Here is a 21358-nt window from a genome sequence, read left to right on the forward strand (position 1 = left end):
TCCAGGCAACTAGTGATAGAACAAGGGAAAATGGACTCAAGTTGCACCAGGGGAGATTCAGGTTGAATATTCGGGAAAATCCTTTACTGAGAGAGTGGTTAAGCATTGGAACAGGCTGCCCAGGGAAGCGGCATAGTCACGATTCCTAGAAATGTTCATAAAACAAGTAGACTTGGCACTTTTTTCATAAAGTTTAGTGGGCATGGTACTATTCAACTGAAGGTTGGACTTGATGATTTTGGAGATCTTTTCTAACTTTAATGGCTTTGTGGTTCTGTGAGTAACTTGTCTGGATTTTTTCAGTTCACATTACTTTTTATGATATGGTCATTTTTTAAACCACCCATACAAACTTAAACATTTTTTCAGGCTTTTGGAACTTCTATAGTGCTTACTATTTTTTAAGTTAACATATTACATAGGATAATGAGATAGTTTGGGTTAGAAGAGACCCTAAATATCATCTACTCTCAATTTCACATTTATATACTTGCAGGTACAAATTGTCTTTGACTCTCTTCAAGGACCCCCTTGTGGCTCTGTGCTTTGCAGATACTGCTCTTCATCCTTGGCAAAGAACCGAGAAGCATGTCAACATCCTGATGACATACAGGGGACTATTTTCTGCTTCTTTGCAAATAGGAACACCTTTAAGGGACCACCTCTCTGGAATCAGTCTCTCCAACATCATTATGAAGTTTTCATCATTTCCATTTGGTAATGGCCCTGTTTCACTGCAAGGGTTTCTTTGTTCATAATGTATTTGGCTCCTCTTTATTCTGAGCCCTTTACTTTTTAAGCATCTTTTTTTCCCCTCTATCATTTTTTGTCATGCTACACCTCTCCTTTTCTGTATGTCTTTTTTAGCAGACAGCTTCTCTTTTCCCCTTCCTTTCTTGTTTTTGTTTTTTGGGATGGTTTTCGCTTTTGGTTTGTTCTGGTATTGTTTCTGTTCTTGCTGTTGGCTTTTGGGGTTTTTTGAAACATAGCATTTGGATTCATCAGAGATGTCATATTAATTTCTTTCCACTTGAGAGGACTGAAATCCTAAATTATTCACAAAAGTGTTCAAGTCGGAAAAAAAAGTCTTGCAAGGTGATTGTGAAAGTAATTATTAGATCACCAACAGCATTAAATTTCCTACTTCTTTTGTGTTGGATTAGTTAATTGCTGTCTCAGAGAAAAAGGCATATCTAGTCAGCATAAACCTAATCAGAAGACAAATATCTTCTAAGTGTTTAAGGCAACAAAACACATAGTAAATGAGGAGAATAGAAGTTGGAACTCATGATACATATGTTAACAGCAATAAATGAGGTTGGCTCTGTGCATATTATTGGCAAAAAAATATGATTTAAAAAATTTTGCAGCCTGTGCAGCATACAAATTCCCTCACAACAAATGACATAGATACCAGGCAGACTGAAAAAATGGCAATAACTTCTTCAATAGTTTATAAAGGCACCTCTTAATTTTTTTTTAAACAATGCTTGGTTTTTCTATACCAGCCTTTTGACCTAGACACCAAATCCCATCTAGCAGTTGGGTCCCTCATTTTCAGATTTTGACAGCAAAGCAAAGGAAAAACATCAGGCAAGATCAACATGAGCGCTCCTCCTTCCACTCTCAATCCCTCTAAACTGATCCTTCTAAATGGCAAACCAGGCCATAATTCAGCAGTACATTCCTGCCCTTTATTGACAGCAGTTCCTATCATTGCCTTACAATGCTTGCCCTGCAGCCTTGCTCATCAGGTCACCTCTGCTATGCTCTCAGAGCAGCTGTTCAGCTGCAACATGTGACACCACTGTATGGGACACTTGTTTTAGTTTAAAGCTGATTCATTCATTTGTGAGCTGACTTGCCATCCAGATATCTATCTCTTCAGCTTTTTTCATTTTGGTCCGTTTCAATGGAGCAATACTTTAGAGAACTTTTTCATAAAACAGGTATTTGGTAAGGGAACAAAGGCTTTCATCTGGGTTCTGAATGTACAATCAAAATGGAAACAGAACCATACAGATCATACAAATTGTGCAAGGGAACGCCAACAATCAATTAATTTGATAACGTTTCCTCCAACTGAAGAATTAGCTTTTGCTTATTAGTATAATCAACATCACTGAAATAGCTGAAAATAAAGAACTTAATACAAAATGTGAAAATAGTAAACTGGAACAATGTCAAAAAATTGTGACACTCAACTTCAGGAACTTTATTCTCCAATTATTCCTGCACGTGGTGTTACATTTCCAGTGGCCTGCTGTGGAGGCAATGTATTGTTTCTATTGAATCAGGCAGCCGTGAACCCCCAGGTACAGAGCCCATATATGCAGTTATGTAGTTTTCAGGAGAATTTTTTATCTTTTCCTAAGTATAAGATTTCTTAACTCAGTCAGTTAAGGTTGTCTTTGCTGAAGAAAGTTTGCACTTTTCCAAATTCCTCTTCAGAGAGGAAGTCTCAGCACTAAAATACAATCTAGCACTGCTTTTTTAGCGATGCAAAGGCACTGGCTTTGAGCAGCAGTCATTATTATTTCTTTTTCTCCTATAGCTGCCAAGGTGATGACATCACTGGAAATCATATCCCTCTATTTACTTCATTAGCAGGCGAGACCTTTTGCTTAATCAGAGAGCAGTTGTGGAAATTAGATGATTTTACATATTTCAGTAACAGAAAAAGCAGAGAAGTACTAGAAGCCAAGGCAAACAGGTAAATGTTTTCATTCTTTGCAAGGTTTCTGAGTTGCAAGAAAACTACTTTGACTGCAGAGGAAGTGATTTTGATTCCTTCACTCAAGCTAGAAAACTTCAGCTTGAAGAATTTGAGGTCTGTTAAAACTCCTAATGTAGCAGAGTGACTTCCACTGAGAAAGCACTGATCATCACTCAGACTTGGTGAAAACAAGCTATGTTAGAAGGCTGCAAAATCTGGTTCTTCCAAAAATGTGAATTGAGGTTGTAATAATAGTTTCTTGATTATGTTAATGGGAACACGTAGAACCCTCAGTGAAATCTAGGGACATAATTTCCTATAAGGTAAGTATGTGTTATTATCCTATTTGACCATATAGAATCAAAGATACTGGAAGGTTCAAGCCTGACTATTCCACCTTTCAGCCTCCATGGGCTTTCATTTTGAAAATGATTATTGGAAATCATAATTCATAGACTGTGCTTCTGCTAACACTCACAATTAAGCCTTTGATGATGCACACACATATTTTATCAGCAAATCAATTGGCAAGTTCAATCTGTAGCTCTCAAAACACAACCTTGAAATAATACTGGCTTCAAGAGCTACGTTATCTTATGAAACAACATTAAAAATTGTTGAGTATTAGTGAACTTTATAATCTTCAGCATCTGCTCTGTTCTTTACTAAGAGTTAATGATTGTGGTTTGACCCATGCCCCTCAGGAAGTACCTGCATTTTTTTAAGCAGATTTTTAATTCAGTCTAAGTATCTTTACACTGTATAGGTGCAATCAATGTGCCTGGATAGTGGCACACAAGACCAAGAGCAGAGCACATAAGCAAGAGCAGAGCACATAAGCAAGAGCAGAGCACATAAGCAAGAGCAGAGCACATAAGCTTGGTGTCATTAGACCGGGCTGAATGAAGGCATTAGAGTTTAACTCCTGCTTATAGACTGCTTTTAATATTTCTGCTTTTAATCTATTATAGATTCTGTGCTACCTGGGACCTACCAGAGTGCCACATGTATCAGCAAGCACAGAGCACAGCTTGGTCCTGGGGCAGGCTCCTGACCCCAGCTCACACCTCCCTGCTTTCTCAGCCTGTGTACTTGACTGAAGCACAGAGCCCCTGAGGTATTGCCTGTCCCAGGGAACAGGGACTGAAGACAGCATTGAAGCTGCTTCTAGATGCTATTAATCTGAAACATTCTCTTTCGATACCAATCTTTCCTTCATTTTTATAGATTGTCCCCAATCCACTCTTTTACTTTTAACTGCTAGAAAATATAATTCAAAATCATAATTTTGCCTTATACTATGATCAAGCTTCAGGAATTTTCCCTTTTCTGGATACTGCTGGACAGGACCTCCCCACTCATTGCTCCACTCATGCCTACCAAAGCCCTTCAGAAAGGCTTTGTCTACCAGCATAACTCAATGTCTTTGTTAAGTCTTCTTCCTTTCACCACAACTCTCAATCAAATACATCAGAGGGAAATTGTTTTTCCTTACAATACTACAACCACTTGACTGTCTCTATAGGACAAAATAATCCAGAGAGACGAGAAGGACGAGCAGCATGAGGGAACCTCTGATTGACATCAGGCTGAGATAGTGGGGAATGGGAAGTAAGGAGCCCTAGCAACTGAATAATTAGGGCAAAGGCAAGAAGAAGAAGAAGACCTCATTGAAAAATTAGGATAGATAATGCTCAGGGAACCCCCTTCCCTTTCCCTTAGGGTAAAGGGAAGGGGGTTCACTGAGCATACTGGAGAAGAATCTTGTGAGCCTGTGGAAAGACAAGGGTAGAACTGGCAGCAGGAGGTGTCAATGAAAGCAGCTGTTAGTCTGGATATGTCAGCTGCCCATCTCTTCAGCCCCTAGAACACTGGGAATGGAGAGTTTTAATGTTTTACAGTTAGATGCTGTGCCAAGTCAAATTTCATCCTTGAGCATTGGAAAAGACTCTTCCTTTTCTAGTTTTACCTTTATATCATCCTCCTGGGACACTCTAAACAGTTATCAAAATTCAAAGTGAACTAACTTGTAAATGTGTAAGATAGCAGGAGTTTCTGTTTCTCACATTGTACTTTGCCTGAAACATCACAAGTCTGAACAGAAGGGTTATAAATCAAAAAACTGCTGTGAAGGGATCTTACATATATCCTTAAAAATATAATAATGTGACAGGAAAACTAGCTACAGAAGGTCATCATTGTATCACTCAATTTATCTTCCCTATTCCACTCTGTGTAAGTGTTCCAAAGATCCCCAAGACTTCTTAGGACCAAAGATTGAAAGCCACTATTCTAAAGGAACACACCAGCCACAGCAAACACTGTTGGAGCTTCCTATTGATACACCAGTCCAGGCTTGCAGGACCCCATAGCTCTTGCTGCTGTCTCCTCCTGAGCAGAGAGATCTTGCACCTGTAAAGGAACAGTCATCCTTAGCATGCCCAGAAGGCACTAAGAAAAGAAGCTTAGCAGGTGAACATCTGATTGGAGCTTTTTTTCTTTTTTTGCGTGATCTGCTTACCTTACTTTCGCATCCTCCAAAGTGTCTTAACTTGTCTACAGTCCACGTATTAATATTTCCAACTTGTGCAAGCTCTGAGTCTTAGAGGCATCATGTTATATTTAGTTAATTTTCTTATCACTGTGTGGATTTTATGAGTACTGTGGTGTATGTCCTCCTCTCCTGTTCAAAGTAAAAACAAACTAACATACATTAGATATTTTAGGTATGGGATACAAGTGAATTCCTATATCATATTTCTTCAAAAGGAGAGATTGAGGGTGGAAGGAGATCAAGCCACCTAAAAGAAGAAAAAAAGAAGGCAACAAAAGGAAAAACACCAAAACACGCCCAAGGAAAAAAACCAACTTTATCTTTGTAGTCTTGTCTCCATGAAACAGAAAATACACTCAGATTCTAATGATTATTAAAAGTCAGTGTTTTCTGGTCTGTGAAACAAGTTCACTATAAGTAACTGTGACATTTTTCCAGTGTACTTCAGCAGAAAACTACACTGAGGGAAATATTTTAATCTCAAATAATTTGAGAGAGAGGTGTTTTACAACCAGAAAATGCCTGAGAAGTGTTTAAGTACTAAAGCCCCCACCTACCCTTGGGTGACCTCATTGCATTGTGTGGCATTTCAATGCTCTAACTGAGGGCACCATTTGTTTCTTGAAACATCAGCCACTATCTGATCAGAGAGTTTCTGACAATTGAATAGACAGCTGCTTACAATTGATATGGTTCCAGCTTCACGGTGCTGCAGAGCTTGATTTCTCAGTTATGTAGAGATATGTCTTTTACCCCTGCCCCAGTCCTTGGTGTATCAGACTTTCTTGTCTGCCTGCCCACAGCAATGAATGCTGGTTTTGGCAGCTGAGTGCATCTAAATATAGCCAATGGAGACAATTGTTTTAGTAGTGGGCATCATCTTTGCTGCAGGAACTATTATTTTCTGCTTTGAACATCTGCTTTCACCCTAAGGCATCCACCTCAAGGGAGAAAAGGTATAGACATTAAGGCCTGGAAAAAAAATACGTGTTCACCTTAATTAAGGTGCCTTGGCAGCAATATAGGTTTTTTTAAATAAGAATAGTTAGAATCAATTGAGGGATCTCTATTGACTCCCAGTGGCATCAGTCAGATTTTCCAGAGGAGAGGTCTGTCCCACTCCTCAATCCCTCTTTTTTTAAAGCAGCAGGTTCTGTTTAGATACCACATAACAGCATGTGCAGACACCCACTTTAAGAGAATGTTGATATGAAACTGGTGGTGTCCTTATAATTCCCATATGTTGTTTTTTCCCTGAGTTTCATATTTTTCAATGTCCTGTAACTTTGTTCATTCCACTCTTTGTCTGGAGAACATACTGATATGACAGAGTAAGAAAAGTGGACCTGGGTACAACATAATGGTGAACACCATAAAAGGTAAATTCAGTTCAAGACACACTTGAATGCTTGCTCAGGTCTTTAGAGCTCTCAACAGCTCAGTCCATCAAGATTTCTGGGTAATGACCTTGGTAATAATGGCTGCTCTCATGTCAAGGACATCAAATCTATTAGTGAACACTGAAGATGTATTTGAGAGGCAGAGGTAGGATACCTCTTCAAGTGAAGATCTTGGTTAGGTCCTGCTTATGTCTCTCAAATTCTGATAATGCCAACAGTTTGCTTTAGTTTGGACCTTGTTCTTAAATCTTAGTGGACCTAGTTCTACCATTTCATTTGGGGTGACTTATATAACCTATCTATGAAAGAATCCTGTGAAACAATCCTGTAGTTACCTTACCAGAAAGACTTTATGCTGCAGCTCTCTTGAGGGGAGATGTCACAAAGCACATGAGAATCACCTGGATAGCAGCTATGTTCTTCCCACCAGCAAATTCCAGACAAAATTTGGTTCAGTCCTGAGCATTCAATACCCTCCTTGTGTTCATAGACACTCCTGGATGTGACTCAGATACTGGCAGTTAAACACTCCCAAGGCTGACCTAGCACTCAGGAGAACAGATCCAAAGAAACAGAATGTCAGGGGAACATCCCCAAAGAAATGGATGCCCGTGGGCCAAGGCTCACAAGCAAGATGCTAAGACAATGTTTGCTTTAACCATTACCCAAGAAATCAGAAGCTGATTGACCAACAGTTTTACTGTGCAAATTTAGATCTGTAACCAGCACAGAAATCAAGACAAGACTCAAAAAGAAACCCAGATATAACAAAGATTTTGGAACTCCATGTAATGACTTAAGCAGCAAAAATCTTTGTGGTTGCTCTGCACACTTCTACCTTGCTTGTGCATGTGTTTGGATCTGGTGTCAAGATTTATGTTATTTTTCAATTATAGTTTTTATGCTTATGGGAAAATACACAGAAATAACACTGGACTTGTTAAAAAACCAATTATTTGTCCATTTCTTCTCAAAAATCTTGTAAGTGAGAAAACAGAAAGGCCTGAACTAGGTGTTCCTCTTTTTGTATCACCGCAAAGCTGCAAGTCATGCTCTTTGCATTCTCTCCTTCCTTCTACTTTCATATTGGTGGTATAGGATGTCTTGAGCATAGGTAGTGTGCCTTGATAGGTATTGTATATCTTGAGCATGGCATTGCAGCTCTGTTGGTGCACTGGCAGTCTTGGGCAGCTGCCATTCTTTTTCCAGGTATTTGCACCAGTGTCACAACAGAGCTGGCATGCACGGAGTGGGGGATCAAAGTCATGGAGGATTGCTGCACGCTTCATCAGGGGCGTGCTTTGCAGTCAGCTGAAGAGTGGCTGGAGAAGTGGAGCAGGTTTTTATCAGAAAGGGGAGGCAGGGCTGAACTTAGTTGTCTCTGTATTATTCAGAAAAGTTTTCTGGTTTGGAGCTTTAAGCACAAAACCTGAGGCCCTTAATATAGTCTTCAAATCATGGCAAAATGGCACCACTCAATGAAACCCCAACTGGAAAAATAATTTGAATTTCCTAAATTTTCATGTCTGACAATTTGTTTTGGAAAGACACACACACAGAAAAGGGCCTCTCACAGGAAAAATTAATGCATTTAATAAACAAATGGTCATTGTGTTAAGAAACCAGTAGGGAAAATTAAAAAAAAAAAATTCACACTACTGGTTGCAGCTGGCTAAAGCTTATACTCTAGAAACTGAAGAATACTTTTAAGTACATGGAGAGCTATTTCACTTCACGGTGGGACAAAATTTTATTATTTATATATAATCCAGTTTAAATGTTTACACTATTATCCCACCAGTGTTTTGACCATATTCATATTACTTGTTAACTGTTGGCACTGGTTTATGGAATCCTAATGTTTTGAGAAGAAAACTTTCTATTTCCCAGAACATGAACTGAATGAAACATCTCATATGTACATCTGATTCACACTTACAAAAAATAATTCTTTTGTAGAGTTGAAAGATCTTGAACCAACACAAAGATTTCTGGTTTCAGGAAGAATTTTGGGAAGATTGGATCTTATTGTTTTTATCCAACAAAAATGTAATCATGAAGATGGTTAAGAAATCAAAGATTGACTGTCTGTCACAAATCAATAACATTAAAACAAAACAGAGGTCTCCTAACCTTCTGCTATCATGCCTAATCTTACATCACAGGAGATGCAGCTCAGATTGATGCCTTTTTCTGGTCCCTGAAATCATGAGCCAGATACAATTAGGTGATAAAAATGCAATTACCTTTTATGAAGGGTCCCTTCAGGAGAACAACATGCTGAAGTACATGCGAAAATATGCCAAAGATGCGCACACAACACAGAGCAAATACAGTTTTATAAGTTTAGAAAATTAGCATAATTGACAAGAAACATGGGTGTTGAATTAATTCCCCCCTTTGGTTCTAGCCTCTTCAGAAGCCTCTCTTCCTTGCTAGTTGTTTATGGGACAGTGTCTTGACCTTGATTCCCAGAAGAAGGAAGATAGGATAGGGGCCTAGGAATGTAGTTTGTCTTTCTGTCAAACAGGATAGGAAACTACTAGCACAAATCTATACAGTTATACCATAATAAGCAACTAAACTACAAATATTTGTGAAGAATATATAAAAGAAAATATCAGTTTGGCATCAAGATCACCTCTATAATTACAAGGGTTGGTTGAATATAATGAAAACTAAATGTAAAATTTTAATTGGGCTGATTACCTGATTGCATCTCCTTTTGGATTACCTGATTGCATCTCCTTTTGCTGTGGTTTTCCTCCCTTTTCAGTGTAAGTAAGTTAAGCCCAAATGTGTGCAAACAAATACATTAAATCTAAACTAGGTATACACAGAACTCCGAAAGTTTTGCTGTGCTATCAGGCTACAAGGTTTAAGGTTTGTTTCTAAGATATTACCAATTTTGACTTTTAGAGGCAGAAAAGAAAACGTAAGGCCAGGTCTGTAGCATAGCTCATTTTTATTGTTTAAACAGTTTTTGCATAGGAAATATATCCGCTTCCAGTAATTGACTGCAGTATGAGCAGCTGCTAGCAGTATAGGCTGGATATAACAGTAACAATCACATTAAGTCAAGCTTGATTTACACCAGTTTAAAACTTGTGGCAGTTGAGTTCATTTGTAACCTAAAAAAAAAAAAAAAGTACCAGAAAGAACACTTTATCCTCCAACCAGGCACAATAAAAACCTTTGTTAACACTCAGGCTAAAATCAGGTCTGATGCCAGAGGGCTCTAATTCCAAAATTAAGTAGCTGTACTGTAATGCATCCTACTAGTGAAGGTTCATTACACAAAGACTTTGCACGCACCTTCTTTTTAATTAAAATGTAACCTTCAGGATTTATGGCCTACAGTATGGGAAAAAATGCCAAAAGTTTTAAAATGGATCAACCCTGGTATGTAGCTAGCAAGCAATAACTGACTACTTGTCACCTACAGTTGTACTAAATGTATCTAAAGAAACACACAGCCCTACAAAAGTTTTCTCAGAGAAATATCATTGAGATGGGGTGCCTCTTCCCAGATTACTAAAAGTTCTATATGATATAAGCACAAATTAACAGCTTGATGAAGACATAATCTAATGCAGCTCTTGAGAAGCCTATGCCTGGGATTGAGGAACCCCTCACATTCTACAATGTTGTAGAGATTATTTTTGAAGAAAATGTTATCTGAAACATATTTACAACTGAACTCAACAGAGACTGTGAAATTGAACAGGCACTGCTCATTTGTTTGAGTTTTTGGTAAACATTTTGCTGGTTTTTGTTTCTTTCTCATTTTGCATCAACTTCTATCAGTCCATGCAACTTCAATGCCCTCAATGAAAAATGCATAATAAGCCATACTTCTTAAAAAACTTCCTTCTGCATATAGAGATACATTTGCCACATCAGTCCCTGTAGCACAGTTTTCAAAATCATTCTGTCAAAAATACAGTAATACAAAGACTGGCTTTAGTGTCACTAGCTCACACTGCTCTCCATTTATTTAGGCCACCTTTTGTTTTACTGTTACGGTATCATGCAATGAAAGTATCAAAGGCTTATTCTATTCATGATGCTAGTGGCACTGAAGCCCTTTTCACAAATTCAACATACATCTGAATTGCAACACACAGATATTTCTAAAGAGTACTAACTAGTGAACCCTTTTATCATAAAAAAAAAAAAAAACAAACAACTACTTACAACCATTGAAGAAAAAATTGCAACAAAAAAAATGTAAAAATTGACCGTCTCCAACTTGTCCCCTTTACTATTGACAACGTGACCAACAGAGCTGTGGCATGGAAACAGTACAAAGAGTTGTCATGGCAATAAGTTTGGCTGATGCAAAGGTCATTGTGCAGGGTTAAAGGGCAAAATCAGTGGTCCATGTTATCCTCCAACTGCAGTGCTCCACCACACCCACACAATTTTGAGGGATTAATAAAACTGGGGAACTAGCAGAAAGTGCAAATAGGAAGGAGGCGGTTTTCAGCTCCTTCAGCATGGAGAAGAACATTCAGGTTTGAGCCTTTCCTGTTTAACTTGATCAGCTGGCATGGGATTTTACTCTCTTTTTGTTCCCTAAAGTTTTCTATAGAAACCCAATAAAAAAATCCAGGAGCATACAGCTGGTTAATGTTAACAAAAGACCTTGATAGGATCATGTAAACCATAAAGGATGTCATGCTTGGGGCCTTACTGCCAGCAACATTGAGAGTTTTTTCATTAAAAGTGAAAACTGTACACTGAATATGGGATAACTTTCTGCAGCCTTCATAATCTCACGCAGTATATATAATTTAGGTTTAGGTACAGAACACACTCCGGTGTCACAGATGTCTTTGTGCAATCTCTTTCATTAAGTCCTTATGAAGCTACAAGTTGCAAATCCAAAATTCTGCTCCCTGAGGACACAGCTGTGTGAGACTTAAGTACTGTTTTAGCTCTCTGCCTATCCTGAATAGCTCTGTGAACCTAATCTTAAATACCATCATGTAACAATCACAAAAACTTTTGCTAAAGGCCATATATACTAATAAAAAAGACAGTGGTGCTTCCAACATTTTGAAATGCTCTGAAAACCAACTTTTCCAATACTAAATACAACAAAATAACCTTCATAAAATATAATTTTCTCCATTTACATTTTTAAAGGATTAGTAACCTATGCTTTTCAAGCACAGGAATATGCGAAATAACTCCTAACATGGACAGATTTTTTTTAATACATAAATTAAGAAACTGGAGAGTTTTAACCCAAGTCCAGTTTCTAAACAAAGAATATTCTTGTTTAAAAATGGAAATGCATTTCCATTATAATTGTTAAAAAGTTAGCTTTACAAACAAGGGTATTTTAATTAAAAAAAAATTCTTAACAAAACTATACAGTGTACAAATTACTGTCTACAAGGTAGGCGGTTTAGTCAGAAGATCATCCTTTCTTCTTGCTACTTGCAGCTTCACAAACTCATTCACATATTTTCAATGGAGCTGCCCACCTGAACATCACCCCACAACTATATTGCTATAATTAATATTTTTGCCATGTCTTTATGTACAGTCTCCTTCACTGCCTTTTTTTTTCCTTAGTCAAGCCTCAAGCGTTCATGTCACTCCAGGGGAAACACACTTCAGTGGCACAGCCATGAGGCCAGGGCTGCAAAGCAACTTAATAAAGGCAGAACAGTGCACATAGAACGGGGTGGCTCAATTTAGTCAGAATACACTTCCTGGTGAAGGAGGAGGCCAGAGACTGGATTTGAGTTCTCAATCTTATCATAATCTTTTGACTGCTGAGCTTAAAAAAAAACCAACCAACAAAGCCAAACGCAAACCAAGCATACAGTAAATGAAGCATTCATTATCTTCCAAGCAGGCTTTTCTATTAGAGAGGCAGGTAACAAAAACCCACAGCTGCTGAATAACCCAGTTTAAAGAAGGAGTTTACTTCTCTAAAAAAATTGCATCTTTAAGCTCAGATTTTTTCATACAGGAGGCCAGATAAAAAAAAAAAAACAGCTCAGTTAAGGGCATCTTTCTTCCTACAAAAGACAATTACCATTCTGTATATTTCATGTTGAAGCCTGAACTTTTTCCAGTTTTGTCCCAATGTGGTAATCCCAACTTCCAGGGAACATCTTGGTAATGAAACTAATCAAGGATATGCCTTCAGCACAGCTCTGCTCCCAAACTGCTCTGTAGCATGGCATGTGTAAAGGACAACACATACTTTGTTTTACCAGGCCAGGGCCTGAGGCACACAGTGCTTGGGTCTAGCAGGCTTTGCCATGTGCTTAGCAAATAAATTGACTTACTGAAGTGTTCTGAAAGAGAACCAAAGCACCCCACATTTCTTTTTGTGTCTGTGTCTTATCTGTTTCTTTCTTTTTTTTTTTTTCTCCAGTTTAGCTTAATCTCAGAGGTTTATTTTCCTACAATTCCCATCTCTGCAGCCATTCAAGCTCTGCCTACACACTCTCTCCTCCTGGAGACATGGGGATGTGGCACCACTACTGCTCTTAACCACAGCTGGAGCCAGAAGGGACTGACGGTGGTACGCCCTGACCAGGGCTCATTGGGGTGGCTGCTGCTGGAGCTGCGCCTCTGGCACTGCTCCAGGGTAGGAAAACCTCCAAAATGCAGGGACAACTGCAAAGGGATGAATTTTCCCATCCACATGATTGTACGCTCCTCTGCTTTCAGCCTAGTAGAAGACTGCACTTTAAAGAGAATTTCAACTTCGCCCTGTGTTGAGCCATACATTGCTGTGTGTAAGAGATCACCAGCAACCTGCCCATTACTGGTCTGCAAAATGGGATTTTGCTGGAAACACACTTTTATTTCCACTATGGTCTAATTCCTTGAGTAAAGAAACCCCTTGTTCACTACACCCCAGAGGTCTCCATCAGATCTCTATGAGAAGACTGCGAACTTCTGACATAGCCCAGCCAGGCTGAAAATTGTGATTCAAATGCTGAATTAAGAAACTTGGCGGGGTGAGAGGGGAGTGGAACATAACAAAAAATTATGTACAGGAAAAATGTCAAGCAGAATAAGGGGGACAAATTCTCTGCTTCAGCAGCTCCAGAGTCTACTGGAGTCAGTGGAATTATGCCAGCAAAGATTTTGGCCCTGTACTTTCATTTCCTAGACAAAGTAAATGTCTTTGTCATTCTGAGCTAAAAACATTTTCTAACATGAGCACTTCAGGATGCATTATCTTTGCCAGAATGGAGAAGGATTCATCTCACTGTGGGTCTTAACCTCTTTCTCTGTCTGTCTGTCTTTCTCATGAAAAAAACCTTGAAGTAAAACAATTTCCTCAAGTCAAGTCTGCCTCCAACAGAATTCATTATTTATTTTTTAAATCCAGAAATGATTTCAGCTTGCACCCCAGGTGGGAAGTTAAAAAGAGGGAACCTATTTGAAAGTTTGTCACAGTAGGCAGAACAGTTGCTTTGCAGCCCTTGCCTGGCTAAGGGTGCACTGCTTCACAGCTACACTGTAAAGTGTTAAAAATCCTCCCCCCCCACCCCAGAATATATATATATGTATGTATAAAAAAAAATCCCCTGTCCACCTCTCAGTACAGAAAAGGACCTCATCAAACTGCAAAAATAGCAGTACCCACTTTGGTCAATTAAAACAAACAAAAAAAGCATACATTATTTTTTTTTTTTAAATCTGTGTACTTACCTATAATAACCAATACAGCTAAAAGCACTACCTACATAGGCAAAACTTGGTATTGCATAATTCGTATAAATTTGTATCCCCTCCCCCCAATATTAATTGGAAGATGAAAAACATGAAAGGTTAATAGAAAAAACACCAAAATACTGAAAATATTGCTGGTCGATTACAATTCTTAAGCGGCAACTATACACAGCCATGATATGCTCTATAAATGTGAGATAAAGGTATAACTGTCTAAAAAATCCATGATGTCACACATTTTTCGCATCTGGAGTACAAAATATTTTGTCATAAAAATGGTAAAGATTTAAAATTATAATAAATGCAGCAAAACAAGTGTAGTGATGTCAATTTTTTTTGTAGTTTTTTTTCTTTTTTTCTTTTTTTCCATTTTTTAGATTTCAAGGCAAGGCACGTAATGTGGACATTATATCTTCGTGCAAATTAGGATTACTGGAAAGAGTATTTTAAATTTTTAAAGAGACATAGAGGCAAAATGTCTGCCCATGCACATTATATTTCTGTCAATATGTGAAAATTGTTGAACAAGGCTAACTTCTGAAAGCACCATGCAAGTTTACAGCACCCTGTAATTAGACTTACATTAAGAGTGCATTATTTAAATACAACATATCCCCATCCTGGTATTACCAGTTTGTAAACGGTAAGCTTTGCCCTTGTGACATGGATTTGCCTATGTCTTTGTCTCTATGATGTAGATTTTACAGAAACATGTAAACCCTATGGGTTCTTGATGCAACAAGTAACTTTAAATAAATAAATCCTACCCCTCTGCGGAGGCAGCAGCTAAACCAACATAAGTGCTGTGTTTCCATTGATTTCTTATTCTCAAGGACGTGATTTGTCTTGACTCAATGCCTTTTAATGCCCTCAAAAACCGAGGGGAAAAATAAATTTGTTCAAAGTAATTTTTTATTTTTATTTTTAATCCCCTCAATTTAGAGTCCAAGGGCTGAAGGACTTATAATGATGACCTCTTAGATATGATTTTTAAATTGCACTTGCCTCTGTAAGTGTATCTTTACTGGGGAAAACGTCACTTTTTTCCTTTTCTTTTTTTACTGTTGCATGAGAAGATAACACTTTTACCTGCGTAGAGGCATTTCTTCCATAGAGCCTGTGTGTTCATACTGATTGAAAATTTCAAACTGCATAACACACTAGAAAAAGGCTGAATTAAGGGCCAAAGTTTAATATATCCATACTGATAACTAAAGGCTACAGAGCTTATTTTTAAAACATTTAGAAATCAGACTGTTGAGAAAATGGCTGGCTCACAGCCCTTGTCCTCCTGCAGCTCTGCTGTCGCTGCCTAGCCTTTGTTTTGTGAGATAACCAGGAATAGTGATCTCATGCGTAAACAACAAGAATACTAAACCAACAGAACTAGCTTATCATGCAAATATTAAGGCATCTAGAAAGTCAGTTAAAATATATCGTCAGAGACAGAACATCTATTTCCCAGCGGACTTCATATAACAAAGGCTACTTAGGAGGAGCTGCATTCTACTCATCAGTGAAATATCATCGACCCTTTGTATATCATCTCAGTTTCAACCATAAGAGAATTAGTGATTGTAAGAGCTGCAATTGCTGGTCTATTTTTGTTCTTCTTTCTTCACGTTCTTTTCTCATACTGTCTTCTTTTCTTTTTCCTTTTTTTTTTTTTTTTTTAATTTTGCTTTTAATTTTTTCCTTCAGTTGCTTGTTTCTGCTTGAAGGAAAGGCTCTCCAATTAGGTTCAAACCATAATTTGGGACATTTGTCGGCAGGATCGGTGTCCTATTTGATACTTGGAAAGGAACCAAGCTAGCCCAGGTACCAGGACTGTTGAAAAGGGGAAAGAGACAAGGAGGGAAAGAGAGAGAGAGAAAAAAAACATATATTAAACATGTATACAATGACTTTGAATCAAGGTCCAGCTAATATTCATTAATAATAGCACTATTTAAGATAAAGCTGGAAAGAAAATTTGTGAATGTAACTTGAGATTCTACTTCCCAGTTTTCTTTGTGAAAATATGAGTTTTTTGAAAGAAAAATAATTGTGTTGAACTCAGCAGCACATTGTATGACTCCTAAGTTACCCTAAATGGCCTGTTTATGAAAACCCCCCAAAATGTCAAATGCAAATATATACAGCAGACACAACTAAACCATAAAAATGACACTATACAGTGTAATGGATATCATTTAAGAGCTAGTGAAATATACCACAGGGTACCGGTGTTCTTTTTTCAAGAATACAGCATAAAGATTCAGTGGTTCAGCATCCTGTGAGATTTCCTCCACTCTTACAACAGTTTATCTTGTCACCATCCCAAGATGGGCCTCTGAGATGTAAGGATGCCCATAAGAACAGAGGATTTTTATGTTCAAAAAACCTGCTTTTTAAAAAAATTTTCCCTAAGAATGTCAGTTTCAGAAACAAGTTAACACAGGATCCAATCACTTGCAGCCAAGGGTAGCCATGGGTTGAGGGTAACAGCAAGTACCATATTTTTTTCAACAAACCTCTGAGAAAGAAAATATTTTCAAGGACGATTCAAGGACTAAGAACTTAAGCCATCATTTTAAAAGAACTCTGTCACTAAGGAGCTAAAGTCCCAATGGCATTCACAGGTTCACCAGGCACCAATCAGTAGTACTTGCCAGACGAATACTCAAAGATGGGTCTCATTTGCCGTGTTCAGTACCCAGCTGCCTGAGTGGCCCTTTCCTTAGATGTGGTTCTGGCAACCCAGAAGTCCAAACAAATTATCCTAAACTATATGATTCTATGACTTCTGAGAAAGGTTTGTCACATTTACTCAGACAAAAAGCAGCATCACCAAGTCAGCATCACTGCCAAAGAGCTAATACCAGCACTGGACGTACAGCATGCAAGCACATCCTTCCTCTGCATTTCATGTCATTGAGCTTTTCCAGTGTTTATCACAAATATAAGTGCTTAGTTGGAATTATATTCTGGGATTAGACTAATGAGCTTCCTGATAACACATTTGAAGCCCTTCAACATGTGTATTGTAGAGGCAAAAAGTTTTCCTCCCCCTATATCTTTTGGCCCATTTCTTCACAGTTCTCTCCCTGGACAAGCAGATGTGCTTTTGTGGCATCAGGTGTAAAGAGGAAAATTGACCTTTTTTATCTATTTCAAGTGTTCATGACATAATTACACTTCATTTGGCAGCCTTTTGTGATCATTTCAGTTGCTGAAAAATGGTCAACTTATTTTGTGAATTCCACAGGACAAATTTCTCAGGTGTTTCAGGTTAAAATAATACAAACAGCTTCTGTAATTTACTTCTGTTTGAAAATACTTACCTCTCTAAACTTGCTAATTTACTATTTTAACTCCTAGCAATTAATTTCAGGTGCCATGTTTTACACACACAAAAAAAAGTGGAAATAGTTCCTGACCTGCTTGTCAAAATAAGAGCCATATTTCCAAAGGAGAAGGACTAATCTTATTTCATGAAGAAAATACAATAAATATTAGTATCTTAATGTTTTCAATGTCTGAAATAAAAATATTTTTCAATAAGGCTATTAGGGTTTTTTTCTTCAATTGGGTATATTGTTGCAGAATGCCTAAAAATCTGCAGACAACTTTTCAGATAATTTTTTTTAAATTGCTGTTTTCAAAAATTTAAGGTCAGGTAATATGTTTCATTTTTTGGTGTTGTTTTAATTCTATTGACTATTACAAAAAAAAATCTGCTATTGGAGGAAAATAAAAACCCTTTTGAAATTTGAAAATCACAGTTAGACCACAAATCTTGAAACACTCACAAAAACTTAAATCTTGTTATGCATGAAAGATTTTTCCAAGATGATATAATGAAAAGAATATGTTCCAAAAAGAAAAAAAAATAATACCAGAATTTCATTTAGGTGGCTTAATTGTTTCCACTTATTCTTCATCTTCCTTCACAATTTTTTTAAAAATACATTTTTTGTTCCTTCCTCTTTGGATTTTAGTGATGCTAAGATGTCAATTCTGAAATAATGGACACAAAGCAAATTGCTTCCAAGCATGTGGATTTATAAAAATAAGAACTAGTAAAAAAAAAACCAATGACCCAAACAGAATTCTTTGCTTGGGATCTGTCTGAATATGTTTTACAATGCACAGCTCTTTGTTGTCCTGTTACACAGGATTTACAGTGTTTAGTGACTTCAAAATATACAGCATTAACTCAAAGAATATAAATTTTGTTTGAGGTCAACACTCTATTTAAAAAATTTCTGTGGCAAAGGCTAAACACACAGGGTCCAGGTTATCTTTCTGAAGATTTATAGTGCATTTCAATGATTGGGTAAATACAGTTTTGACTTTTTGCTTTGTTTTAAAGTTGCCAGCCTTCTAGTGACTACAGTGGGTGAAGGAAACAAGTCAGTGCTGACTAAAAGCAAATTACTATTTGCAGCAAAATTTTTATCAGATACCTCAAATACCAGACAGAGATCTTGATTTTTATGGAAACTGCTCAATAAAAATAAGCTGTAGCAAGTTCCTAGTACCACCATTGTTGCCATATGACCTAACAGTAATATAGGTGTTTATTTACACCTTTCAAGCCTCCCACCTTGTATTGTGACCGTGACAAAAATGCAGACTGCAAGTTTGTCAGTACTACTTATGAATCCTGAGGGAATACCACATCACCCATGTTAACACTGTGTATATCCCACAGGAGTTTCAAAGCCCCTTGTCTCAAAGCTCACGCCAAGCCTTCTGCCAGAGATGGTGGTGCAGGCAGCAGAGCACTTGGGGGACCAAGACAGCCACACACTGTCTGTCTGCAGGGCTGGAACAGCCACCCCTTCCCCACCTCTGCAGGGGGCTGAAGTCTTGGTCTAAACACACACACTGGGCAGAGTCTGGCTGCACTGGCAGCTGGGAAGAACAGCCCATTCCCACTGCTTGCTGGCATTTCCTAAGCCATTATTTTCGAGGCTTGTTGAGTTCTGGTTTAACTTAGAAAATAACATTATTATACTACAGGTGGTTGTAACTCTATCTTGGGCCACCCCAGTCCAGGTACCACCTTCAGGGGCTCACTGCAGACAAAGGAAGAAAACTGAATGAAAGCTATTGAGGAAAACAGCCCTAGTCACAGCACGGAGCTCCAAGAACATCTCTGACACAACTGTGAATAACCAAACACACAATACAGACTCTGCTATGCTACATGCATGTGGCTGTCTATCCAATATTCCCAGGACCTCCCTTTATATTTATGGCAAATTTAGTTGGACTTCCAGCTATCCTATGAGCCACACTCTGCTTTGTAGCTCCCCAGCACCTCCCCCAGTATAAAGCCAAGCAAGGCCAACTGCCCAGAAGAGCAAGGTTCCTCCTGTTAACCTTCTCTAGCTGACTCAGAAAGGACCTCTCTGAGTATTGCAGAGCTTAGCTTCTGCAATGGAAACCATCCACTGGTTTTTGGGGGTTTTTTTTGTTGTTGTTTTTGGGGTTTTTTTTGCAGAACATCCTAGCAGGAATGAGAGATACTTCTGGCTGCAAAGCAAACTCCGTCTGGGTGCCCACATGAGCAGGAAATGGGGGAACACCTTTCCCTTCACCATACCATCCAGCAGTTGGTGTGAGTCCCAGCTAAAATTCAGCACTTGGTTTCACCCAACCAGAGGCAATACTCTGTCCACTAAGCGCCTCAACCAGGGAAGCCAAAATTCTTTCCATTGCCCAGAACAGAGACAAAGTGGTTGTCCTTGCAGAAGTTAACAGGATGCCCACATGGCTTCTCCTTCAGATACGAAATCTTTGTATTTTATGAGTGGAATAAAGCAGGGCTACCCCGCACTCCAGCTTACTACTCCTGAGGAAATCTGTTATCCATTTGCTGACTGAAGTTATAATATAAATGCCTTTCCACTGAAACATGAAGTGAGAGTTAAAAAGCTGCTCAAGGCTAAGTTTTGAAGAAAATTACGTGAGAAGCACCATGAGAGTCTGTTGTGAGATTGGGATCCATCTTTGTTGCAGGACCACGTTCCTGAAGGATCACACTTTTAAGTGATTTCTCTGCTGCTAGCAGTTTTCTCTTTACCATAGCTAGACTACCAAATACCTCACACAGTCAACAGTTCCCTCTCTATCTACTGGCAGTATAATGTATTTATCTGTTCAAATGCAACAAAACAGCAAAGGAAAATTCTGCAAGCATCCTACAGGGTTAACATTCTCCATTACACTTTCCATTATAGTTTCCAGATGTTAATTCAATCAAGATTTCTGCCATGATTTCCTCTTAAAGATAATAATTGCTGTTTCAAGAACCTCTGATTAAAATCTTACTGGAAAGGACCACAAGTAGTGCTTATATTATATGTATATACAGTCCACTTTGGGGGTTATAATAACATAAAGAGCACAATAATGTTAAACAATTAACTAAATGCAATAAAAAATAAATCTAATCTGACATGAATAAATGTGGAGGTCTTCCATATTCCTATTTTCCACCATTTACTACCTTCTTTCTTGTACAGTTTCAGAAGTTTGTAAGAGTATTTTTACCATTCAGAAAGTACATCTAAGGCAGTATTTCCTTCTTGCAGCTTTACTATCATGTACGTGAACTCACCAGCTTATACAAGGTAGAGGAGAGCCTGCAAAGTCAGTCTTTGGACAGAAAAGGTAGAAATACCTTTCAATCAGTGTTGAGTGAAGTGACAGTAGTAAACCACTAAGCAAGGAACTTCTATCTCTCTGGTAACTTCTTGCCCATACAAATACAGGGAGTTTTATCATTTAAAATTACTTGGATCATAATAACTTTGGAAATGCAATTTTGCTACCCTCAGTGTCCTGGCTACATTTCCACTTCTGCATTTCTGCCAAAATAACCACCCTTCCAACATCTTCTTAATGGAGTACTTCTGTTACCATTCTGAACTGGCATCCATAGGTAGACAGCCAAATTTCACTTCCAAGTTGAGTACTTGTTTC

The 21358-nt window shown here is 38.1% G+C and overlaps 1 protein-coding gene across 5 annotated transcripts in view; it reads right to left on the minus strand.

The window, feature by feature from the left end:
• Positions 1 to 9618: 9618 nt before the first annotated feature.
• Positions 9619 to 21358, minus strand: part of NFIB (nuclear factor I B) — a 169740-nt gene continuing 158000 nt past the window's right edge. For all 5 annotated transcript variants that reach the window (XM_084225513.1, XM_084225512.1, XM_084225515.1 and 2 more), the window contains one exon: positions 9619 to 16210. In XM_084225513.1, coding sequence (XP_084081639.1) covers positions 16193 to 16210 — 18 coding nt within the window. In that variant the 3' untranslated portion in view covers positions 9619 to 16192. The remainder of the gene's footprint in view (positions 16211 to 21358) is intronic.

Source organism: Fringilla coelebs (assembly GCF_963513975.1).
Source record: "Fringilla coelebs genome assembly, chromosome: Z".
NCBI classification, from domain to species: domain Eukaryota; kingdom Metazoa; phylum Chordata; class Aves; order Passeriformes; family Fringillidae; genus Fringilla; species Fringilla coelebs.